We start from the raw sequence: 26836 nt of genomic DNA, 5'->3' as shown, positions 1-26836 counted from the left end.
AATGTGTACAAATAACAACCTTTGCAGTCATTGTACCACTGTGATTTGGTTATCCAGCCTCTGCCTAATCTCTTTACAATGTGTATTTATGTGTATTTGTATTTGTATCTAGGATGAGTTGCATACAAGGTCCTACATTGTATTTTGAATCTTAACAGCATCAGTTTTTTCTCTTTGATTCTGGGGATTAAATCACTGTCATATTATTGCATGTGGTTTTTTTTTATCCTTATACTGCTTGGAGCATGTGTCACAGAGGTACACTAGTCAGTCTAAGAGTCTTGATTATTTGGAAGTTGAATTGGTGTGAAGTCACTTTGTCCTATGTGATAATGATACCCTAGCTTTGGAATGTTGGGAGTTGAAATCCATAAATATTAGAAGTTGTTGAGGTTGAGAAACACTGGGCTAAAATCATATGGTTTTGAGTGTCTTCTGCTGAATTGGCACATTTGATTGTTTATGACACTGTGTGGACACTGATAGCTCTGATATTCTATAGTTGCACCTTTTCTATGGCAAAATTTTGACTGCTAACTGTGCTGCATGGTCACTTTTTTTAGTTTTTCAGGGGAAGTTCCATTTGGATTCCTTAGCATTGCCCTTGATACTATCAATAATGAAAGGCATGTTGGAAATACCAGAGGAGACTTATCCTGTGGCAAAGAACTGACCGCATGACTTAAATGTTTCTCAGTTTTAGTTTCTGGACTGTCTCATGGCGGTAATGGGGTATGCCTAAGGACAATTTCCTATGTGTCACCGAACTGAGAGGTTTATTTAACTGATTAGGAAATGATGGGTGAGAGAGTTATATGGTGATGGAAAAGAGTTTGCCCAATGGGAAAAATATAACTGCTGATGAAGGCAAAACTGTGTGTTAGTGGTGAGAATCTATTTTATGAATTAATCAGTAATAATGAAAATATGCCAGTTGAAGCCAAAGAGTAGGCAATCTTGTTCTTGAGTTCATATGCGTATATTAATACAATACAATACAATAGCAGAGTTAGAAGGGACCTTGGAGGTCTTCTAGTCCAACCCCCTGCATAGGCAGGAAACCCTATACCGTTCCAGACAAATGGCTATCCAACATCTTCTTAAATGTATTATAATATGTATTAAATGTATGATATGTGCATATTTATGGGTTTTGTGTGTATATGTATGTGAGAATGACTTGTAAGTTGGACTAAAATGAGAAAAAACTTTGTAATAGTTAATCAGGAATGATTCTATATTGTATTGATAATTATTTAAGTTTCAAAGCGTTTGCTATGTAATGTTCACTATGCAAATTATCCTACTTGATAGAGGAAAACTTCCAGAACACTTTCTGTTTTCTACATTGAAAAAAGTTGCATGTATAAACAGAACAGGTTTGTTTTGTTAGCAGTTATCATTTTACTTCTGGTTAGCAGGTAGAGTTTCAATTTTTGGATACTTAGATGAATGAATAAAACTCTGGCGCTGAACCTTGTGTCCAAACGTTTTCTTCAGTTGTTGATAAGCTAACCATTTTCCATCCTGGAAATTTTCAACAGGACTGAAAAAAGTGACATGACTATTTTTTACAGCTTATGACCTTTGCAGCATCCCCATGGTCACATGTTCAATTTTTGGATGCTTGGCCCCTGGCATGTACTTATGATGGTTGCAGTGTCCTGGGATTGTGTGATCACCTTTTGCAACCTTCTGACAAGCAAAGACAATGGAGAAGCCAGATTCACTTAACAACCATGTTACTAACAACTGTGGTGATTCGCTTATCAACTGGGTCAAGAAACCTCGTAAAATGGGGCAGAAGTCACTTAACAACCATTTTGCTTACCAGTGAAAATTTGGGGCTAAATTATGGTAAGTCAATGTATTTATGACACTTAACACTGTCTCTCAGGGTGATGTGATTACCATTTGTAACCTTCCCAGCTGCCTTCTGACAAGCAAAGTGAATGCGGGGAAATCAGATTCACTTAACAATGGCATGATTTACTTAACAATTGCAGTGATTTAACAACTGTTACAAAAAGGTTGTAAAAGGGGGCAAAACTTACTTAACTGCCTTGCTTAGCAGTGGAAATTTGTGATTCAATTGTAGTGGTAAGTTGACGACTACCTATAGCCCTATATGGATTAGTTCTCTAGGACTGCATAGCCCACTTAGTTTTCTTTATTTTTACCTAAGCTTATCAACGGTTCGGCAAATGGGAGAATGTTAGATCTTGATAGATTGAGAGCCTCCCAGAGTTGCTCTTTGGTGAGATGGGCAGCATAGAAATTTAATAAATGCAGGTGGTCCTTGACTTATGACCACAGTTGAGCCCAACATTCATGTTGCTAAGTGAGACAGTTAAGTGAATTTTGCAATCAATCTTGCCACAGTTGTTAAGTGAATCATTGCAGTGGTTAAGTTAGTAACATGGTTGTTAAGTGAATCTGACTTCCTCATTGAGTTTGCTTGCCAGAACGTCACAAAAGATGATCACATGAGTCCAGGACACTGCGGCTGTCATAAATACGAGTCAATTGCCACACGTCTACATTTTGATCTTGTGACCATGGGGATGCTGCAGTGGTTGTAAGTGTGATAAATGGTCATAAGTCACTTCTTTCAGTAGCGTTGTAATTCTGTCAGTGGCCTTGTAATTTTGAACACCCCCCCTAAATGAACTGTTATAAGTTGAAGACTACCTCTAAAACAAAATAGCCTGCTTTTTCTGCGAGTTATGCAAGAATGCCTGAAATTGCTGTCCTTTTTCTCTTTGTAGCAGCGGGCAAAATGAGTGTGAAGTCAGAACGCCGAGGGATCCATGTTGATCAGTCCGAACTGCTTTGCAAGAAAGGATGCGGTTACTATGGCAACGTAGCTTGGCAGGGCTACTGCTCCAAATGCTGGAGAGAAGAGTACCAAAAAGCCAGGCAGAAGCAAATCCAGGAAGATTGGGAGCTTGCTGAGAGGTAAGATTGTGCCGAGGAAGTGATGAGGGTCTAGGTTGTTTTTTTTCTGTGATCAACAATGATACACTCCACTGTCAGCTAAATTACATGAAATATTGTTTGGGTCTTAAGACACAACTTTTAGTCTCAGCAGAGTGCATGTTCGCTGGCTGTCTCAGGAGACTAAAGCTTCAGATTGCTTTCATGAAGCTGCAGTACGAAACACGTTTAGCTAGTTACTGAGCTTTCGTCTTTGAAACAGATATTTTAAAATCAAAATTAAATTTCAGGTACATTTCATATATATCCTACTTTAGATCAGGGGTCTCCAACCTGTGGGCTGCAGCCCACTACCAGGCCATGGCCTGTTGTCCACTGGGCTGCATGAGTGGCTGGACAGTGCGCGTGATATGTGTGGGCGCACACAAACCCGCCCCCATTCATGCTAGCTTCACCGTCAGCGTTGCATGGGCGCTAGCATCGCCGTGAACATTGCACGGGTACTAACACCATGCACACATTCACAGGCCCATTTGTGGCGTGCACACGCTCCCGGCCCCATTCTCACATGCACATGTAAAGGCGCCTGTCCCTTCCCCATGAGCTGCCAACCCATAAAGGTTGGGGAACTCTGCTTTAGCTTAGGGGTCTCGAACCTTGGCAACTTTTTAAAGTCTTGCTGGCTGAGGAATTCTGGGAGTTGAAATCCACAAGACTTAAAGTTGCCAAGTTTGGAGACCCCTGCTTGACATGACATAGCAGACAGGAAGGCTGTAGATCAGTACCACAAGCAGCTTGAGTTGCCTGCCAGTATTTTAAAAAAATATAATACATTCTTCAATGCCTGAAAAATGTACTGCCAAGAGCCTCCAAGCATCCATGCCACCACTAGCACCAGTGTTACCACCCTTCCACTACCTATCAAATAGCTGATTGGTGTCACAAGTAGTCCTCTGATGCTTGCAACAATTTTTATTGTATCAGCATGGGCCTTTCCCCTCTGACTTGTGTGGTAGGCCTGCTCTAGGTCACAAGAATGCATCTTCTTGGGGGGAACTTGAGTGGCCCAGTGAGCACTGAATGGTGTACTATGGGCCACGTTGCAGTCGGGTGGGCTATACTCAACTTTTGTGTAATTATCATTATTTTTCTTAGGAGAAGGTTGGTAAAACACTATTTTCTATCCAAAGGAAAAATACTTTATATTTACCGGAGGAGAGTGCTATGATACTGAAATTGTTCTCTCTAGGTATTATAAAAACAGGCTGTCTCCCAATCTAATACTGGTGTAGAGTGAAATTCCTTTATGCACTATATTGCCAAAAGTATTCGCTCACCCGCCTTTACTCACATATGAACTTACTGTAAGTGACCTCCCATTCCTAGTCCATAGGGTTCAATATGATGTCGGTGCACCCTTTGCAGCTATAACAGCTTCAACTCTTCTGGAAAGGCTGTCCACAAGGTTTAGGAGTGTGTTTATGGGAATTTTTGACCATTTTTCCAGAAGTGCATTTGTGAGGTCGCACACTGATGTTGGACGAGTTTATGTGGCCTACCACTTCATGGCTGAGTTGCTGTCGTTCCCAAACACTTCCACATTCTTATAATACAGCTGACAGTTGACTGTGGAATATTTAGGAGCGAGGAAATTTCACGAGTGGATTTGTTGCACAGGTGGCATCCTATCAGAGTTCCATGCTAGAATTCACTGAGCTCCTGAGAGCGACCCATTCTTTCACAAATGTTTGTAAATACAGTCTGCATGCCTAGGTACTTGATTTTATACACCTGTGGACATGGAAGTGATTGGAACCCCTGATTCTGATTATTTGGATGGGTGAGCGAATACTTTTGGCAATATAGTGTAGTTTTAGGTTTGGGGCACATTGAATTTTGCCCTTGAAATACTATTATTTTGGGGAACTGCATTGATTGCCTTTGGGTTGCAATTCAGTAAGCTGATTGTCACCTTTAAAGCTGCTGTATTCGTATTTCAGGGACTAGATACGGATTAGACTACTTTCTCTCGATTGAATCTGTTTACCCAGGGAAATCAGAAAGAAAGAACTTGCTGAAGGTTCCTTGTTTGAGGGAATGGCACATAAAGGGACTTGGGGAGCTGCCAGTGGTGGCCTCTTTTTATAGAACCTTTTCTTGGATGTTCGGTCCTCCTCCACCTTATGAAGGGTTATAAAGATTCTGCTCTTTAGGAATGCCTTTGGATATGGAGATCTTTGGCCCACGCTTATAGCTAGCACTGACATAGTATATTGGCTGGTGCTTTGTGTTTCCAGTCTTTTTAAACCTATGTTTTTTGTCTTCCATAAGTCACTTAGCACTAGTATAAATGTAGTAGCACAGGCCAGTAAACATGTACCATACTTTTCGGTGTATGACGCATTGCCCCCCCCCACCCAAAAGTGGGTGGAAATGTTGATGCGTCTTATATGGCCATTTTTGGCCTCCTAAACCCTGCCCCCCCCCCAGCCCATTTTCGCCAAAAATGGGGTGTGCAGAGGGTTTGGGAGGCCTGCAGAGTGCTTCTGGGGTCCAGGGAGGGCAAAAACTATTTTTTTCTTGTTTTCCTCTTCAAAATCTTGATACATTTTATACTCTGGTGCATCTTACAGTCTGAAAAATACGGTACATTGATAAATAATAGTGCAAACAAGAATGTTAACCTACCAAGTGGACTGAGATGATATTTCTCATTGATGTAGCATTCATCACTTTCCTGAAGAGCATCAGAAAAAAAATACTGACACACAGACTATCATGGTTCAGTAGTTTGTATTCTGGCACTACATTTGTTCTGCACAATGTAAACAAAGCTCTGGGGTCTAGCTTACTTGTGGCTATTTTTCATGAGTCACCTCTAGCCGGTAGCTTTGTGTAATCTGAACTAATTCAGTGATTCTGGAAATGTATCAAGCTTGGAACAATTATTTTGAGGCTAAAATACCCTGCTTCAGACTGCAATAACTTTCAGAATGGTTGAAATCACTTGTTTCAAGAATGTGAAATCATTGCTTTGAACATGAAATGGGGCACTTTGAAGTTGAAATAGTGTGACTACCCCTAAGAAGCCTGGGTCTAGCACAGGGGTCAGCAACCTTAAACACTCAAAGAGCCACAAAGTCCTAAACGGAAGCCCCCCCACTTCAATTATGGAGCTGATCGGAAGTCCGGTTCCCACCACCATCACCATAGAGTCCCCTCCTAGTGCGGCATCCTTTTTCCTCTACCTGTCCTAACTGAAAGACTTATCAATTGTCGAGCCGACTGGCGACGGAGCCACAGCAGAGGGATAAAAGAGCCATATGCGTCTCCAGAGCTGTAGGTTGCTGACTCTTGGTCTAGCAGTATAATCTATGGATGTTGCTAGTCGTTTGGCAATACTTTTTTTAAGGGAACTAAGACTGTTTATTCTTCTTCCCAATGGTAGACTACAGCGTGAAGAAGAAGAGGCCTATGCTAATACTCAGCACACACAGGGGGCTCAGTCGCTTACTTTCACAAAATTCGAGGAAAAAAAAACAAGTGAGAAGCTGCGGAAAGTGGCAACAGTGAAGAAATTCTTTGGAGCATCTTCGCGTCCTGGAACTAAGAAGGGTAAGATGGACATAAGAAATAAAAGAGAAATGTTTGCTTCTTAAAGACATTATTAAGGAAGAGATTGCTGGGAAGGTACTGATCTGATTCATCGATCCTCTCCTTTCTTGTGAGCATCTGCTTTGGGCATTCTGCCATCTAAGTCATTTCCTTTGGAATCTTCTACTATTATCTGGAAAGTAGAAGTTTCATAGTAATAGAAGGTTCTAGACTCTAGAGCAGCGATGGCGAACCTTTTTGGGCGCCTGTGCCAAAAGTGGGGGGAGCGCAAGGGGGCTGTACACGGTCATGCCATACCTATAATGCTGTCTGCGTGATCCCCCTTGGATATGCGCGTGCACACCCTGTGCATGCGCACGCAATCCCCCTCCCCTTTTGGCCTGCGATAGACCCGTTTTTCGCCCTCCCCAGGCTCCAGAGGCTTTCAAGGAGCTTGGGGAGGGCAAAAACAGCCTCCCCCACCCTCCTGAGTTCTTTGCTGTCTCCTGGACTGCACTGGGGGCGACTGAACAGCCTGCTCTTGGAAATGGAGGCTGTGGCCAATGAGCTTAGCCCTCGGCTCTTGCTCCGCCTGCCCAGGAGACGGAGCCCAGGAAGGAATATAACGTCCATTTTGGAAGGAATGGACCCAGCACCTTCCACTTACATCCACAGCAGCTGTGCCTACTGCGCCCCGCCGCCTTCAGAGGCAACAGAGGAAGGCGCTTCTCTTGGTGGAGTGGCCGAGCTGGGCGGCGCTGGGCCCCAAGCCTCGCGATCACCCCGCCCAGCACACAGACTTTGTCTCTATTGCAGCCTGCGAAGGCCCGCGCTTTGGCCAGCCAATGCCCTGGGAGACCCATTTCCTGGATCCATGTTCCCGACCTGGGTTATGGGGCAAGCACTGGGCATTATCCTCTGCCCCCTACAATGATGTTGCCACCTCTGCCGGGCGTGTTGCCTACATCCATGCCACCGCGCCTCAGGTCCCAGTAGTCATTCCACCTGTTCTATTAGATGCACCAGAAGAATTGCAATCGGTGTGTGCCCCACCCACCTCCCCCATGGCAGCTTCTCCTTCTGGCTGCTCCAGCATCCCAGCCAGAAACAGCACTGTGACAGCCGCAGAAGATGAGGGGGCAGCAGTGGCAAGGATGGGCAAGGGCTTCCCTCCCTCCCCACCCGAGTGGGCTACTTGCACGGCTCCAGCCCGCAACTCTGATGAGGGTCCGCAGTCCGGAGCGCTGCTGCTTCCAGCCGGGATATGTTCTGCCAGGCCCTCGGCAGTGTCTTTATGCATGTAGCTCACCTCCCTGCCAGCAGCTCCTCCAGCATCCCGGCTGGAAGCAGCAGTGCAACAGTTACTCTTATCAGGGGTGAAGGGGTGGCAGTGGTGAGAATGGGCGACCGCCACCCTTTCATTCCTTCCCCATCAGCTGCTGTTGTGCTGCCCGGTTGCTCTTGCCCTTCCCCCTGTGGCTGTAGCTGCTGCTCTTCTGGGGCAACCGAGCCAGCCAGGCACTCCAGACCGTAGATCTTCATCAGAGTCGCAGGCTGGAGTTGTGCAAGTAGCCCGCTCCGGTGGGGAGGGAGTAAAGCCCATCCTTGCCGCTGCCGTCCTCTCGCCCCCGGCAGCTATCACAGTGCCACTTCTGGCTGGTGTAGGAGTGGCTACAGGGCCCGGATGGCTGCTCCTGCCTTCCTCTTGTGGCTGCCGCTGCTTTTCTGGGGAGCCCAAGCCAGCCAGGCACTTCGGACTGCAGATGAGCCATGGGCTGGAGGGCTGGGGCCATGCAAGAAGCCTTCTCAGGTGGGGAGGGAGGGAAGCCCCGACCACAGCTCTACTCTGCTAAGAAGCGATGGCTGGGAACCCCTCTCCGCGTCTTTTGGAGTTATGGCCATTGCTCTTCCTGTTGCTGATTTTTGCGTTTGCATGCGCACTAGGAACCAGATCACCAAATGGCCAATGCGCATGTGCACCCTGGAAACAAAAAGATCATTTTCCTGGCGTGCGCATGTGCACCGGGCGGCTCCACTTCTGCTTTCTGATATGTCAATGCCCGTCAAGACCAGCTGGCTGCTGCGCCCAAACCCAGAAGAGCAACTGGTGATGGCTCCGCCTGCCAGGAGAAATGGCTTTGCATGCTACTTGTGGCATGCGTGCCATAGGTTCGCCATCACGGCTCTAGAGTGTCTTACTTCAGCATTGAAAGCCTTTCACATACACTGCCTTGATTGTTAAAACAGTTGTAGAGCTTGTTAAAATATGCTGTGGAGAAAACTGCAACAACTTTAAGTTGCCAGGGTTGGAGATTCCTGCTCTAGAAAGCCATAAATCCTCAGATTCAGCAAGAGTGGGTCTCCTGAAAATACACCACTGCTGAACTTGAACGCCTTCCGGAGAGGCTTACAGGCAGTTCATAACTTACAACCACAATTGGAGCTGGAACTTCTGTTGATAAGGGATGTAGTTGCTAAATGAGTTCTGCCTGGTCTTGTGAACTTCTTTGTTGTAGTCATTAAGAATCTGGCTTCCCCCATTGACTTTGCTTGTCCGAAACCTCTTTGGCAGTTTGTAAATGGGGATCACCCAACCCCAGGACACTACAACACTCATAAATGTGAGGACCAGTCATAAGTCAGTGCTGTCATAACGTTGAAGAGTTGTTAAACAGATGGTTGTAAGTCGAGGACTACCTGTACATTGGAGGATGGTATGAATGAATTCTAATCTCTTAGTTTTGGTAATTGATTAATATCAGAAGTCAATACTGTGGTTAAAGGTGTCCCTTATAGTTGTTCGATTGTGAACAGCTGGTTGGTTTAGATGCTTTGAAATTCTCATAAACTCATGACCTGCATTTGGATAAACATTTTTTAAGTTACTTTGAAATTCAGAGGGATTTTTTATTCCAAGGGTCATTAGGATAAGCAGCCATAGCTCTGAGGCTTTCAGATAGGAAGCTACCCTCAAAGTGATGAATCACTGATAAACATATTGAGCAAGAAGTTGTTGGAAGCAAACGAGTCTCTGGACTCCAATCTTAAGCCATAATTCAGTGTCATGTTTTGTCCTCTGAATAATAAACAAAAATGAATGCTTAAAGTTCAGGACTCTAGATTAAGTAAGAAAAGATTCTTATCAAATCTTTCAGTAGATACTCGATGTCAATCCAAGAAGGGAAAAAAGGAAGATTTAAGAGACGGGTTTTATTACATTTGTTTGTTGTCCTTACAAAACTGCTTGAGTATGGGCTGATATGAAGAAACTCAAAGGTTTAAACAAAGCAAACATTAGCATGCACAAATAAGAAGGTAGTTCTGAAACACAGAAAAACAACAGCTGTGCAGCAATTTTAAGGGACCTGTGTGAATGAAAGTTTCTTGCGATCTGATGAAAGCAGGTAATTGTATCCCTTTTCTTACTAAAATCAGCACAAATGAGTAGCATATGAAAGCCACATATTAAGTTGTTTTTTATAGGACTGCAAAAAATATTTCACAATGATTTGTGTTTAAGTACTTTTTACTTAATTTTATAACCCTCTTGTCATATTTTGCTTTACACAAATCAACAATTTAAGGAACAATAAAATGGCAAAATACAACTATCAATTAAATCCAGGAGCAGTTAAATTTTAATTTTCCAACAAGATCCAGACAACACCTGCTGGAATAAAACTGCTGCTGATTGAAATAAGCAGTAGTGGACTTAAACATGCATTTTGGAAAACTATTTCAAATTCTGTCTACTACAACTGAAAAATATGTATGGAGATTCTCAGTCATTCAGGTCATGGTTTTCCCAAAGGTGCTTTTTCCAAAAAGCAATTGGTCTTGCTTGGTTTTTTAAAAAAATATTTCACTTCTTATCCAAGAACTTAAGAAACTTTGGATGAGAAATGAATCGTTTTCAAAGAAAAACAACAGCAACAAAGCCCTGTTGCCTTTTTTTGGGGGGGGGGGGACCTTTGGGACCACAACTGTAAAAACTAAAGTGTCAGCTTACTATAAATCCAGCAACAGTAGTGGGCCCAGAGAAATGTTTTGAAGGTGATGTGTTCAGATAGGTACACAAGGAATAATAGAAAATTATGCTTACTGTAGATATTGACCTATCTGCTCAATGGCCATAATTAAAATCTTGTCGTACCACTGTCAGCATTTTAACATCTCCTTTCCGCTTTTTGTGTGTGTTTTACTCTTGCCTACTAACACCTGTCATGTGCATGTGCATTTTGGAATATTAAATCAACCTTTAGAGCTGGTTGCATGTTTCCCCAAAACTGCTTGTTTTCACGTGTCACCCATTCTGCGCTTATTACATGTTTTGAAATATGTTTTCCCTTCTTCAGTCATCACTTTCAAAGTGTTTGACCACTCCAGATGTCCAAGCTATTATATACTGTCATCTCTTTCTGTAGACCACACCAGGAACCATAGATCCGTTGCCTCCCTTCTTCTTTATTTCCCCTGTTGCCTGTGGCTATCCTGCTTGCTGTTTTGCATTTGCTCTGTCTAGCCATTCAGGAATCCAGTTTTAAGGCTGAACAGCTTGAGGAAGAAGTCAGTGCTGATAATCTTCTAAGGCATTTGAAGGAGATGTTTACTCCGTCTTGGGAGCTTGCTTCTCCTGCTGAAGGTAATCCAGCATAGAGGGTCAAACCATGTGCGTGCTTGTTTTAGTGGCTTTGCAGAATCCAAGCTAGAATTATGCCAGGAGTAACTTACCGTATCTTCTAAACCTAAATAGTTATGCTAGGGAGAAGTACAGACAAAAGAAGGTTTTTTAAAAAATGGAGCCTAAACCTAGTTTCCCCCCCACTTCAACAGGAAATACTGTAAAGTCTACTTAAATATTTGCTTGGTTAAGTTATAAAGGAACCCTTGTATCTATTAATATTCAAGCAAAGCTAAAAATTGACAAAATCTTGATCATTTCAAATCTAAATATTTGAATTTTGACTATGTAAATTTGATTAATAAAATATTTTTTTGAAAAGGCAAATTGTAAGGCACTTTCTTGATCAATTAGATCAAAATTTTGCTGAGGCCATAACAGTGGAAAAACGGAAATTACTCATGTGTTTTGACTGGGGTTATTTTCTTTGATGCAATGAAAGAGAATCTTTGTGAAGACTTGAATAAGGCTGAGTGTTTCCTCATTTTGGGAGGTAGTCATAAGTGCTCTATTTTTTGTTTTGATTGATCGTTTAAGTGACATCAAATAAATGCCTAGAGATCACATAGAAACAAATGTATTTTTGCTAGCTTTTGGAAGATTCTACCTTCTCTGGTTACAAGAAATTTAGCTGATTGTTCCTCTTGCTTCTAAGATTTCAGTGGAGATTATTCACACAATTTCAGCATATTTTTCCATCCAAAACTAGATGTGTACTCTTAAAAAAAGCGAAGCTGTATGTATAGTATAAAATCTTATGCTTTTTTTTTTTTTAAACACTCCCATTGGGATTAGGAAACACTCAGCCTTATTCAAGTCTGTACTGTAGACAGACTTGTTACTGTACTGACTTTCGGTGAGAACCAGTTTTAACAGAAATAGTTTTCTAAGGGATTTCAGATGCATGCCGTGTTGCTTTTCCTTATTTTCATTCATTTTGGCTGATTATTTATGGCTTCCTTCAGCTGTCGGCCAAGTGTTTTAAAAACTGTTCAAATTGGCTGCTGTATATATTTGTAAGGCAGATAGTTTTGATGAAAGATTCAGATTTTTTCTGACTTTTATCATAACAATTTATTCTGTATGCAGCCAGGTTTTCTTTTTAAAAAAATATCATTCAGCCAGAAGATGCTGGAGGTACCAGCCTTTACACCTCCCACATCTATTACTATGATAAAAAAAAATCCAAATGTTTTAAATTACTTTTTCACTCAGTCTTTTTCAACCATAACTTCCAGAGTTCTCAAGTAGTTTTCCTGATTACCTGTTAGCATCAGGAGCACAGCATTATATGGAAGTTCATTTTCTTGAACAGTATGAATGTTAAACACCAAGTAGGTAATAACATTTTAAATGTGCTGTGTAGCTGATTTGTCACATCCTTTTTAAAATGCAGTTAGAAAAGACAGTGAAGACTGCAAAGAGTGTTTTGCATCTTTAAAAAATACTGACTACTCTAAAGTGCAAGATTCAGTTAGGAGCATTTGGCTTATCTTGTCTAGGCTCAGAGGCTACTGAAGGCCATCTTAATCTCTTAGCCAAATATTGACTATTGGAAAAAGCAGAACTTTGGGAAGTCAAAAAGTGACCTTGAAGAAAGCACTTTGCAACCCACTTCCATAACGCTGTTGAGAGAACTTTTGGGTGTGTCCATGGATTCACGAGACGTAGAGCTCGATTTACAGGAGAGTTGATTTTTTTTAAAGGCTTGATTGCTCTCTCTCACACTAAACGCAGCCTTCCTCAACCTGCAGTCTTCCAGGCTTATACTATCTCCAATAGCCAGGATATATTTAATAGAGGCAATTGCGAAGTAGAAATTGTAAGCCGCCCTGAGTCTCTTTGAGAGTGGGCGGCATACAAATTAAATAAATCAATCAAATCAATCAATCAAATGTATTCTAGCATTATTAGAAATTACTGAATTAAGCAAAAATGCCCAAGAGTTTTGAGAAAATAGTACTGAGGAAGAATACCTAAATATTTGATAGTACTGGAAAAATTGACACTTTCTGGAATGTCCTGATCACTTATCTGTAAAGAAGATGGCATAATTATAATGCAGAAATTTGGATGGTTCAGAAACTGACATGAAAGAGGGGGACTACTTTAACCTACCATATTTGCCTTGTAAAGACAATTCATTTTGTCAGTATTCATGTTCAGTTTCTGGGGATGAGAAAGGTTCAGTTAGCAGATGTGGTGCTTAAATTGTTAGGATAGCACCTGGGAGATACATAGCTCCTCCTAAGTGAAGTATCGCACAGGAATGGTTGGAGTAGGGAGAACTTGGGGGAGCGAATCCTATATATATTTGACTCATATAAGGATCTAATAATTGTATAAAATATAAATATGGTGCTGGAGAAGACTTCTGCGAGTCCCTTGAACTGCAAGGCAATCAAACCAGTCAGTCTTAGAGGAGATCAACCCTGACTGCTCTTAAGAAGGCCAGATCCTAAAGATGAAAGTCAAATACTTTGGTCACCTAATGAGAAGGAAGGACTTACTGGAGAAGAGCTTAATGCTGGGAAAGATTGAGAGCAAAAGAAGAATGGGACAACAGAGAATGAGGTGGCTGGATGGAGTCACTGAAGCAGTAGGCGTGAGCTTAAATGGACTCTAGAGGATGGAAGAGGACAGGAAGGCCTGGAAGAACATTGTCCATGGGGTCGCGATGGGTTGGACACAACTTCGCAACTAACAACAACAATAAATATAAATCTAATAAAAACAGATAAGTGGTAGCCAATAATTTCATCAAACCAACATACCTGCTATCTTAGACCCTATTGTTGTCATGTTGCAGTGGAACAAGTCACTTAAAAAGGATGATGCATGTTTTGTTATCCACCGAAGATAAAAGAACAGAGGGCAGACTATATATAAGTAATGTATTAGCATCTTGAATTAGGCTTAGAAAACAACCAAAGCAGCTGGAGGATCAGGACTAAATCACTAATATTTAAACATGCATTATTGTATACAGTACATTTAGCTGGATTTTCATGGCACAGGTCAAGCTGTTTCTCATGTAATGCCCAAAACAGCCAGCTATATTGCATGGGAGAATAGAATCAGTGGGGCATGAAAGCCATATATCTCCCTTGTGTGTCCTCAGCACCTTCTAATGAGTAATATGTAGTCTCTGAGTAAGGACTTGCCATTCCAAGTAATGCAATGGATTTTTAATGTGTACCATTACTTTATTATCTGCCTTTTATAATATTTTCCTTGTTGGAAAATAGCTGATATATAACAATAACATTTTTGTTGCTGGATCTGCTTTCTTTGTTGATCAGAACAGAGGTCTAGCTGTCAACCATGCTTATAAAAAGACAATCATCTCACTGTCTTGCTATCTGGCATTTAGAGACATCCTACCTGTGTGTCCACAGGCTTCAATTAGATATCAAGTGTAATAGCTGTTGCTGATTATCCTCTGTGCATATTTTCCAGTCAGTTTCTTATTTTATTGCACTGTGTGCTGCGGTTAGCACACTTTGACCATAGTTTGCAGTGGTCATAGTTGCAGAACTGGATCGTGTACCCTGCAAATGTTGTGATTAGTTTTTCCTGGCAGGAATTTAAAAGCAGTGGTGTTTAAAAAGTCATTTGTAGCGGCTCTGCTGGACACTTTCATGACTGTTTTTGCTTTTGTATGTTTGGGTTTTTTACTCTTCCAGAACAATTTTAGGCATGTGGAATTAATAATTGTCCTAGAAAATACTGGAAAACTGCATTGTTGTTCCTTTTTCTGTTTCGCAACGCAAGCTACGTTTTGGAACTTGTTTCTTCTTTTGAAATGGAAATATAAAAAAAGAATTATATAAGCCTAAGATTGGGGACATGTACTCTGCCAAATGCTGTAGATTGGGGATAGAAATTGGGTACAAGGCTGCCATCCCTTGCATATAATATGCAGCTTAGCTAAAAGCCACTTAACTCTTGCAGTTGCTTAATCAGATCTTGTATAAATGGCCAATAAAGATCAGCTTTATGTGTTTGGGGCTTCGTTTGTAATTTTTAAAATATGCAATTGGGTTAAAAACCTCCTCTCCCTGTATGTGAGATTGGGTAGCCTATGATGCTCTAGTATTGGCAAGAACTCCCCGTGTAGCCCAAGGAAGTTTGCAGGAAGAGCTGGGATCTTTGGACCCAATCTTGATAAGTGTGTCTGATGAGGCATTACTTCATACTGGCTAGGAGTTATAGTCTTTGGGGTTCCTTGAAGGGTTGGAAGCAAACAATTGGATTGTTCCAAGTCTTCCATAGAAGATGAGTACGGTATTTTGCCAATAGAAAGTACCTCTTGTTATAGCTGACTCAAATGAAGCAGGGAAAGGAAAATCAGGAAAAAGTGCGATTGAAATACTGCAGAAGCCTCAGTTACAGTTTTCATCTTTTGCACTGGCACCAGAGGTGGGTTGCTGCCGTTTCGGCCGAACCGGTAGTGGAATTCAGGCCTGGGTCGCAGAACCAGCAGCAGCCTAGGCCTGACATGCCCCTGAACCAGTTCCCTTGCCGCCGCTGATGTTGCCGCTATGTTGGATTTTAGTGACCGCGCAGAACAATTAACATTGAACAGCGCATGTGCGTGCAGCACGCTTCTGGTACATGCGCATTGCGAACCAGTAGTAAAACCGGCAGGAACCCACCCCTGAGTGGCAAATAGGGTCAACCCAAGAGTATAGTAAATAACCTGCTGTCCTTATGACCATGTGAATGATGGCATTTATTCCTTGAAATTTTGAAAAGAATTTAAACTTCTGCATAGGCATGTAACAAATCATTGTGAACACATGGATCTGGAAAACCAAGTATTCTTTTTTTCTTCAATTTGTATGCTGCTGAATTACGGCAGCTTACAACAGTATCAGACTTCGCTGGGTTCAGACGCTTGTCAGCAAACCTATAAATTCCCACCTGCTAAAAAATGTGAAGTGAGCTGTCGTGTTTTCATAATAAATGTTTTCAGCATTCTTCATTCCTTGTCCTCACATTAATCATTGGTTCTCTGTGTTAGATGCATTAGTTAGATGCATTTGCATTGGTGAGGTGCTGATTAAAATTCTTTGTGTTTTGTTTCTTTGTCTCCTGCTTCTTTCCCTTCATCCTGCTACATTTGCATCTTCTGTGCTTCATTCTGAATAGCGTTGGTTAGCAAACTGAAAGGTGGGTGAATTGATGCTGCTGTTTAGACGAAACAACCCTTTTTAGTCTTTCATTTTGTTTCTTTTTTGGATGGGCTCCAAACACTAGACGTTTTAACCTAGGTGTAGTCAAATATATTAGTGTACTGAGTATGAATGAGGTCCATCGAACTTGCTAGATGTTTTATAGTCAACCAAATTTACATTCTTGCATTTCACTGCTCCTTTTATTGCCTGTCATGTCAAGGACTCATCTTTAGTATTTCCATGGATGCATCATCTATTGAAGAATAATTTGGCTAATATAGGCTCATTTGCTGCTTGCCTCTTGATGCTTCCTTGGCATACACTAAATTGGGGAATGGGCAATGTGGTGCCAGTTTAATACCTCCTTTCAGGCTTCCTTGTGCCACTGAGTTTATTCTTATTTTAAATTAATTTGAAAAATTATGTTCTGTCCTTCACCAGGTAAACCTTGCTGGGTCTTTAATCTACTATATTGTTGGGATCTTCAGTATGAATGCTGGTTGGGTTTCTTTGGACCATCACAATCCCTCTTACAGGGTTGTTGTTATGGAAAAATGGGAGGAGGAAGGAGTGAGTTTGCCACCTTGAATATAATAAATAATAAATGTGGGATAAAAAAAAATCCATGTATACATGTCCCAGGATAATGTTGCAGGATCCAATCTGGGTTGGTCACCGGGTCTTCCCACTTAGATTGGATCCTGCAAATCCAAATAAATAAAATCTGGGTAGACTCTGTCTCTGAAATTACACCTTTCTTACAGTAATTATCTCCATTATAAAGAGCTTTTAAGGCAGCAGCTAATGATGAAATTATTGGATTGAACTATTGTTCAATTATTTGCTTTTTCGTTCAGAGTTGGGTATAACATGGAAAAAAGCAGTGATGTCCACGAAAGGATTAGTTATATAATAAAGGTTTTTGTCTTAAGCTGATTATTTAATATTAAAATCTCCATTGTTTTGTTATTTAATATGTGTGTCTGTGTCATGTTAATGAAAGGGAAAATAGATGTACAGAGCAAATTTAGGAAGAATTAAATAGGGAGAATTAAAATAGCAAAAAGTAGAAAAAGACAAAACAGACAATAATAAGAAAACCCATTAGGTGCCTAAGGTCTTCCTTTTTATATACCTGCTATTTTGCACTACAGGTAGATCTCCATTAGTGCAATTAATGAATCACAGGAAATAATAATAATTATTATTATTTGAACCAGTACTATATGAAATGATATTTCCGTGGTGAAAAATATGGTAATTGATTCCAGCTTGACAGAAATAGGCAATGAAAAATTTTAAACAGAAATTGTATCTATACATTAATGAAATATTGCAAAAAAAGGATAAAAGAAATGTACTTTAAATTTATGGTGAACAATGTCACAGAATATTATAGAAAGCAAAATATTTTTTTTTTAAAAATGACTACAGTGTTAGACATTCCAACATCACTGAAACAATCCTTCTGTTTCATGACATTTCCAACATTTATTACAGTATTTCTTTACAATTTTGCATCCATTTTTTATTTGTTTTGTCTCAGTGTCATATTGCAGTAAAAGTTTACATAATATAAAATTCCCTCAGAGGTGGTGTCAGGTTTGTATTAACATTTCAAACTCTGTATTTCTTTCTTAATGCCCCTCCTTCCTTCTTGAGATCTAACCGTATCGCCTGACTATTTGTAAATTACATCAACAATGGTGGATTCCAGTCTTTGCTAAATAGTACTTGCTGTGTTTTTAGTCTATTCGTAGAATCTGAGCGAACCATATCTACTTATGTAATTACGTATATTTTTCTTGCTGTAATTAACTCTCAACATGAAAAAATATTCGAAGGAGAAGCTAGAGTGCTAAAATACATCTAATAAACTAGCTTTTAAAGTTATGGCAGCTTGAGCAAAGATAGAAGCAGTGTTTCCAGATAATGCTACAAGTGATAGTAGATTAATGGACTCCTTTATGTTATTTCTGTAAACACTTTACAAGATTTGTCACAGTGATACATGGAAGACTGCAGCTTATACATATTGCCTCTTAGTTTGGGTTTGATAAGTAGTGTGTGTTAGTTAATTGCTTTAGCCAGCCGCTTTCCTAAAAAATAGGACACGGGCACAAGGTCTGATTAAGCATTTGATACCTGGGGAAAACTGATTCTTGATAAATTGTGTCTGTCATGCAGCAGACATCGGAGGCAGTGGGGGTATTCAGCCAGTTTGGAACGATTTGGGTGAATCAGCAACCTGTAGGCAGACCCGCCCCGCCCACCTGCCCTGTCGCTATGCCGTCCTATTTAGCCATGTTTTCCATGTGCACGGAAGGCTGCACACATGCACGGAAGGCACCACTCAGAGTTTTGGTGCATGCGAACCGGCGGTAAAATTATGTGAAACCCACCTCTGATCTGAGGTTGTAATTTCCATCTGAGGAAGTCTTATTGGTTACAATTCTAGTTTAGCTTACTAGTACAAAATAAGCCTTCAAGGTTTTGTGCGTGGAATCTCCCTCCCCCTCCCCCACAATAAATAGCTTCTTCTTTTCCTCTGTCACTCATAATACACCTCTGACCAAGAAAGTTGAGTTTATTTGTAACAGTGTTGATATTCCCTCTTTTTTGTAGAAGCCCCGGAAGCTAAAGCACCTAGTCCTTCTATCAGTAGGCAGGTCAGCATCGAAACCGATAGAGTGTCCAAGGACTTCATTGAATTTCTTAAGACCTACAATAAGGCTGGCCAGGAGATCTACAAGCAGTGCAAACTGTTCCTGGATACGATGCATCGCAAGCGGGTGAGGCATTCTTGCAGAGGGAGGGTTTTGCTGGCCTTGGTGACTCGTTTGGGCTTTTCTCTGCAGGGGTGAAATTCTGGAAGTGGGGAACAAGTAGAGGATCAAACACCTTTCATGGTGAAGGTAGCAAAAACTTTAGAAGGGGGCCAGTAGGAAATTAAATGATCTTCAGGTATGACCTGATTGTTGGGAAGCAATCCATAAACATGATTTTTAAAGAGGAAGAAAAGTATATTGCTTTTATGTGAGATTAGGAGATTAAGGGGAGGATTTTGCCCAAATGCAGATAGTCCTTGCTTAATGATCAGTTGCTTAGCAACTGTTTAAAGATACGATGAATGCCTCCCACCCCCCAGAATTACTTATGATCCAATTCTGGAGGTCCGGTGTTGACAAACACACACATTCCTGCGGTCATAGAACTGGTTTATTTTTAGGGCTGCAGTCATGTGATCATGATTTACAATTATTTTTGCTAGTTTCTAGCTGTGGTGCTGCTGTAGTTAGAACGCAATATTTCAGCCTAACTGCCGACTGACAGCAGTTCAATCCTGAACTGGCTCAAGCCTTCCATCCTTTTGAGATCGGTAAAATGAGAACCCAGATTGTTGGGGGCAACATGCTGACTCTGTAAACTGCTTAGAGAGGGCTGCAAAGCACCATGAAGCGATATATAAGTCTAAATGCTGTTTCTAGCAAAAAAAATACCCATAGGAATGAGTGGACTCCCTTAATGACTGTTACATTTGCTCTCTGACTGCTGCAGAAAAGGTCATAAAATTGGGTTGATCCTGTGGGTGGCTCGACTTATAACCATCATGATTTACAATGGAAATTCTGGACTCTGTTATGGTCATAAATTGAATACTACCTGTAGTTTACTTTTTAAATAGGAGAGTCGTATTAGTTTTGTTTACAACACCGAAATACAGAGAGCAAAAATTTTTCTGATCTACTAATATGTATAGAGTCGTCATCTCTTCCCAAGAAATATGATAATGTGTTTACTATATTTATGAAATGAGCAAGCTAATATACAATTCTTACGATCAATAGCTTAGAAATTGCCAACTTGGAGCTGCAGACTGTGGTATTTTAAAATTTGGTAGGGTGGAGAGGGGGGAGACTTTTGCTATTTTCTTTAAATACATTTCACAATTCAAAGTTGTAAGCTGCCCAGATATGCTCAATAGTGAAATGGGCAGCATATAAATTGGAAAGGGAGGGAGGGAGGGTTGCTGGAGGTTAGATTTTCTTGTGTTCCATTTTTAGGGAGAAATGCTTGTATGACCAAATCTTTTCTGACATTTCCCAGCACTGATTGCCCTTGACATGACCTCTCCTTCTTCCTCGATATTATATGTTTTTCATCTTCTCTAAGAAACTTCGCATCTCCTCTAAGGGTCTTACTAAAGTTACCGGTTGACCTGAACATAAACGATATGATCTGGAAAAAGATATGCAGCCTCTAGTGTCTGCCTTATGCTGTCTGGTTCTGTGAAAAGTTCAGTGTGTTATTTGTAAGATTGGGACCTCCACTGACAGCTATAGGGCGGAAGGAAGAGCAACAGGTTCTACCACCTTGGATTTAATCTGGCCAATGAACAGAATAAGAAGTACTTGGATTTTATGAGATCTCAAATTTGGGGCATTGCCCATTCTCACACACGACTGGTTTCTCTTTGTAGGAGCTGAGTGTTGAGGAACAGTCTGAATATGCTCAGAGCCTCTATCAGAATGTGGCAGATAAGCTACAGACTCGCTGGAAAGGTATTGTTCTTACATATTTTCCCATTTTATTTATGAAACTGGGAAGAGAGAAAGGGTAATAACCATTATGGATACGATTTTAGATGTGCTTCTTCATGTCTCTGCTTGTAGTGGACTTGATGGGGTGGGAGGGCTTTTGCCTCAGTGATGATGCTGGGGGAACACATTTTGGTCCCTATTGTACAAAGAAGAAATCCTTCACCAACGCAGTATGGATGAAGGCTAGCCCAAGAGGGATCGAAAGTCCTGAACCCAGCCTTTCCAGAGTCCCCCAAGTTCAGAATTTAAATTGCATTTTTATAAAAAGGGGGTTGAACAGATAAAGATAGTCCTCAACTTATGACCGCAATTGAGCCCAAAATTCCCATGGCTAAGCAAAACAGTTGTTAAGCGGGTGTTACCCCGTTTACAACCTTGCCACAGTTGTTAAATGAATCACTGCAGTTAAGCTAGCAACACGGCGGCTAAGTGAATCTGCATTCTTCTCCATTGACTTTGCTAGTCAGAAGTTCACAAGAGGTATGATCACATGACACCAGGACACTGCAACTTCATAAATACACGTCAGCTGCCAAGCGACCAAATTTTGGTTACCATGGGGATGCTGCAGTGGTTGTATGAAAAATGATCATAAGCCACTTTTTTCAGAGCCATTTGTTTGGTCCCTAAACAAATGGTGGTAAGTCAAGGGCTCTCTGTATGTGGAAATCATACAAATGAACCTTCAGATATACAAACAGTCCTTAACTTACAACCATACATTTAATGACCGTTTGAAAAGTTACAGTGGCACTGAAAAAAGTGACTTATGGCCAGTTCTCACACTTAAGACAGTTGCAGCATTGCCAGAGTCACGTCATTGGACATGAGGTGCTTGGCAACTAGCATGTGTTTACAATGGTTACAGCCTCCAAGGACCTGGAATTATCAAAGTCAATGGGGAAAGCCAGGTTCACTTAAAAACTGCATGATTTGCTTAACAATTATGATTCGTTTAACAACCAGAGCAAAAAAATCATAAAATGGGGCATTGCTCACTTAATTGCTTTGTTTAGCAATGGACATTTTGGATTCAGTTGTGATTGTCGTATTTTTTTTTCTGGGTAAAGCAAAACTTTGTGAAAAAACCTTCTCTACTTTCACTGGTGACGTTGCTAAGGAGTTTTTGGCTACAGACTGAAGAATGTTCTGTTAGGTTCTTCTTGGCATTTATTCTGCCTAGTTGAAAGGTTCCATTTAGCTGCTGGCTTATTTTGCACTATGCTCGCCTAATTTATAGCAAAGCTTATCCATGAATGATGCAAAGAGGGCTTTGATTTTCAGTTTCCTTGGACTCAGAGGGATGTCTGGCTCAAGTCACCTTCAATGCCTAAAAATGCATTGGAACCCGGGTTTCCCTGCTTCTACTCCAGCACCTTAACTACGACATTATACCCGCTCTCAAATAATATGTTACTGTAGGTGATGTTTTAATAAAAGGAGGGTAAAAATGGCAGATTCTATCTAACTTCAAACATTTGCTCTGATGATATGAGGAAGAAGCTTGGATGTGTTAGAACTCTCCTAATAAGCACTTAGTTCTCCATATTAGAGTACTCTGAAATTTGATATACCATATTAATTAATAATTACCTTTGGCCTCTGCCTCCTAGCAATTTGCCTCCTTATAGCAAACAGCCTGGTCAGCTTCAGCACAGCTTGATTTAGCATGAGCCACTGCTTGGTGGTTGGATCGGCCTCACGGAATACCGCTTATCAGCTATTTCAGGATGCGGGGATCACTGCCGCCATCTATCACTGCCTCTGCATGCCCTTTTTTGGCCTTCATGTGTCCCATTTTGGCCCGTTCCAGGCGGCGGGGATAGTGGCAGTGGCGGCAATCCCTGCTGCCTGGAATGGGTCAAAAACAGGACACACAGAGGCAAAAAAGTGGCACGCAGAGGCTGAAGATGGGGCACGCAGAGGCGGTGATAGGTGGTGGTGGCGATCCCTGCAGCCTAGAACTGCTGATAGGTGGTATTCTGGGCGGCCAATCCAACCACCAATCAGCTTCTTGTGCTAAATCAGGCTGGGGTGAAGCTGACCAGGCTGTTTGCTGTTTGCTGCAAGGAGGCAAATTGCTGGGAGACAGAGGCAGATTTTTTTTTCATGCTTTCTTCCCCAAAAGCTAGGCGCATCTTATAGTCCAGAGCGTCTTATAGTCTAAAAAATACAGTAGTTTTCTTATACAAAATTTTAGTGCTCCCCCACTCTCCCACTCATGTTCCTAGCTCTTCTTTTAGACTTCGTTTGTGTGTGTGTATGTGTATATGTATGTACACAGAAAAACAGACATACAACTTTCTGTTTTAATGCATGTCTTTTATATCTTCTAACTTTTCATATTTTTAAGCCCTAGTGTAGCTTTTATGCTTTTTAATTGATGTATATTCACTTACAATCTATATAGTCCGTGATGATTATAAAAATGTGTTCATCTCTGTATTTTTTTCAGTGCCTCCAGAAAAGGTGGAAAAAGTGATGGATCAAGTGGAGAAATACATAATGACCCGCTTGTATAAATACGTTTTCTGCCCGGAAACCACGGAGGATGAGAAGAAAGATCTGGCTGTCCAGAGAAGAATCAGGTTTGACTTTTGGACTAGTTTCTCTCTTTTAGATGCAGGATCCATTGCTATTTGTTACCTACTTGTACCTGGATGATCCGGGCTGTAGCAGCTCTTCTCTTACCCTTCTCAGGTTTCTCTTTGAGGTGGCTAAACTTTTAAAAGCTGCACTATTGCCAACAGGGAATTATTACTCTTACTGTTTATAGGCCATCTAATCTATGGTATGTAGTGTTTCACTTCATTGTCTCCCTTAGAGAAAGGCCATGCCAATCCTTAATTATTTTATTGGAATAGCCCATATTAAATTTATGATCAAAATAAAGAAGAAAAAACTTTTACAGTAATATTAGTAGTTTGAGCTTTTGTGCAATAAAGTTAAATACATACATCATACAAACAGCAGCAAAAAACAGCAAATGTTTGTATCCTTGTGAAGGATTTAAAGGTCCAATATAATTTAGATTTCTCAAAGGGAGCAGTGAGACCAATTGAACTTTATACTGATCTCTTTTCTCTAAAAGAGCAATATGTGAAGAACCTAGGGGGATTACTCAATTTGAAATATGTTGTCTTGAAAGCTCTACTTAAAATGTTTTGCATTGCTTTCTTTTGTCACAGTCTTTAAAAAAATATTTTAAAAGTTAGTGCCTACGTAGACAAATATCAACTGATAAATGTATTTCCCTGTGAATTTCTAAAAGTCAAATCATCCAGACATTTTTTTTCAATAATTTCAAAAACATTGTAGAGCTTGGGGAATTAATTTCTAGAGAGAAAACATAGATGCATTGCAGTCTAAAATGCCATCTTTCAGACTGTATTACAGTTATTGATGAAATGCTTTATATTTCAAAATATACTTTTGACAGGAAAATAGAAGAATAGTACAGATCATATATTCAGTATCTTGATTTGTCAGATGTCATCTTTTTCAATTTCTGACCTAGTTGCCTGCTATGCCCAATAGATTGACCCCAAACCGATCAAGTGCCTAGGACTGTGATGGTGAACCTATGGCACACGTGCCACAAGTGCCATGCAGAGTCATATTTGGTAGCACACCAGCTGTCAGTTCCGCTGCGCATGCGCGTGCTGGCCAGCTGTTTTTTCGTCTTTCCAGAGGAGGACCAGGGGAGGCCCTTTTCGCCCTCCCCAGGGTTCAGGAAAGGCTCCAAAGCCTGGGGGGGGTGTCATCCATGCATGCACCGGGGGGGGGGGGGCAGGGTTCTGTACACATGCACAGGTGGGTGGGGAGGATTGAGTGGGCATGCGCACGAGTGCGATAGCATGCACACAATTTTGGCACGCCGTAAGAAAAAGGTCCGCCATCACTGGACTAGGACATATCTGCAGTCATTCAATCTGTAGGGCATAGAGCAAAAACAAGATCTTACGAGGAGCTAATTTTATGCCATGTTACACATTAAGAAAAATAATATATGTAATTAGGTTTTCTATTCATAAAACCTTTTTGTCTGTTGTCTCACTGGAGATGATAAGCGAGCTCCCTGATACAAAGTTACATGTGAATAGATGAATGCAGCACATTAAGAAAAGGTTTACACAAATGTTAACATTTATAATGTTATTTATAAAGGCCAATAAAGTTGGCACTGAAGTGATTTTTTCCCCCTAACTATAGTTAGCCAGGGCTTATCACCACAATTGGGACTAGAATTTCCATTACTTAGCCAGGTGGCTATTAATTGAATTGTGCCCAATTTTATATCCTCTTTTGCCAATGTTGTTAAATGAATCACTGCAGTTGTTAAGTGAATTGTGTAGGTTGATAAACTAATCCGGTAATCAGATAAGCTTCCTCCATTGACCAGTTGCAAGTCACTTTTTTCAGTGCCGTTGTAACTTTGTATAGTCGCTAAATGAAGTGTTGTAAATTGAGAACCACCTCTCTTTTCTGAATCAGATAGATGTAGGACAGAATGCTGATTTTCCAGTTTTGGCAGTCAAAATATATAAAATCAGATAGTTTCTTTTTATTTTCCAGTTATAATCTATAGATGACTTAAAGCAAGCCTGCTGTGATCTTTCAAAATGACTGGTTTTAGATGCACCCAGAAATATTTAAAATCATTCCTAACAATGGATTTCCCATGATGTTAATATTGGTCTCTAAAAATTCTGTATGATTTGGTTTAGGATGTATGTAATAAGAAATTAAATAAAGAAATAAAAACAGATTATTTGTGACTAAATATTTGCTCTCTGCTTTTGTTTCCCAGAATGCAAGTTTTGGGGGCAGAGAGTTTTGTTATTTTAGTCTTGACATGTTAAACTATTTTAAAGGTTTAATAGTGGGTTCCCCCCCTCCCCCTCTTCCTTTCAAATCAACCTGCAGAGCTTTGCACTGGGTTACTCCACAAATGCTTTGTGTTCCTGTCAATGAAGAAATCCCTGAAGTCTCAGATGTAGTTGTGAAAGCTATCACAGGTATGTAAAGGGCTGATGGGTTGGAGAGGGGATATTTATTGATCCTAGATGTTTTCACCACAGTAAAAATCATCAGGTCAATCCCAGGAGCAAACTAGAAGGCTAGTAAGAAGAATGTAAGTTTAACTCATGGTGCCTACATTCCTTTTTTTTTGTAAAAACCTTTTCCGGGAGTGATTTCTCAATAATAATAATAACAACAACAATAACAACAATAATTCACTGGAAATTGTGCCAAAAGTTTGGATTTGAGAACAGCAAAAACCACTGGGACTGTCAGAGAAGGTTTTAGAGAATGAGAAAGTCAAGATCTTGTGGGACTTCAGAAGCCAGACTGACAGGCACTTGGCCTACAACACACCTGACATAACAATAATTGAAAAGAAAAAAGTATGGTTCATTGACATTGCAATACCTGGTGATGCATGAATTGAAGATAAACAGCAAGAAAAAAATCACAAAATATCGGGACTTGCAAATTGAGGTTGAGCGACTGTGGAAAAAGAAATCATGTGTTGTCCCAATTGTAATTGGAGCCCTTGGAGCAATACCTAAAGGGCTACCTCGCTATTTGAAAATTCTAAATTTACCTGACTTGAACATTCTGACTCTACAAAAAAACACCCTACTTGGAACAACTTGTATCCTCCAACGTTATCTTAACAGTTCCTAGGTCCTTGGTTAGGACTCGAGCTGTTGAGCTACCAACCAGCCCCAAAGGCTGTGAATCTCACCAAAGATTAACCACATAACAACAACAACAACAACAATAATAAGGCAGCTCAAGAACAAGCCTTTAGCCACAAACTGCCTGAAGGCAAAAAT

The 26836-nt window shown here is 40.8% G+C and overlaps 1 protein-coding gene across 5 annotated transcripts in view; it reads left to right on the top strand.

Moving 5' to 3' along the window:
* Window positions 1–26836, top strand: part of RABGEF1 (RAB guanine nucleotide exchange factor 1) — a 36784-nt gene that overhangs the window by 4424 nt on the left and 5524 nt on the right. For 2 of the 5 annotated variants that reach the window (XM_087717295.1, XM_087717293.1), the window contains exons 2-9: window positions 2769–2958; window positions 6386–6552; window positions 11054–11173; window positions 16367–16387; window positions 19018–19184; window positions 20873–20954; window positions 23449–23581; window positions 25920–26011. In XM_087717295.1, the coding sequence (XP_087573421.1) occupies window positions 2780–2958; window positions 6386–6552; window positions 11054–11173; window positions 16367–16387; window positions 19018–19184; window positions 20873–20954; window positions 23449–23581; window positions 25920–26011 (961 nt within the window). In that variant the 5' untranslated portion in view covers window positions 2769–2779. The remainder of the gene's footprint in view (window positions 1–2768; window positions 2959–6385; window positions 6553–11053; window positions 11174–16366; window positions 16388–19017; window positions 19185–20872; window positions 20955–23448; window positions 23582–25919; window positions 26012–26836) is intronic. The other 3 variants (XM_087717294.1, XM_087717296.1, XM_087717297.1) reach the window with 3 other exon arrangements.

Source organism: Thamnophis sirtalis, unplaced genomic scaffold (assembly GCF_051295495.1).
Source record: "Thamnophis sirtalis isolate CommonGarterSnake01/CBP01778 unplaced genomic scaffold, rThaSir2_p1.2 scaffold_6, whole genome shotgun sequence".
NCBI classification, from domain to species: domain Eukaryota; kingdom Metazoa; phylum Chordata; class Lepidosauria; order Squamata; family Natricidae; genus Thamnophis; species Thamnophis sirtalis.
The sequence above is the reverse complement of the archived record's forward strand: the minus strand, read 5'-3'. Positions and strand labels throughout refer to the sequence as shown.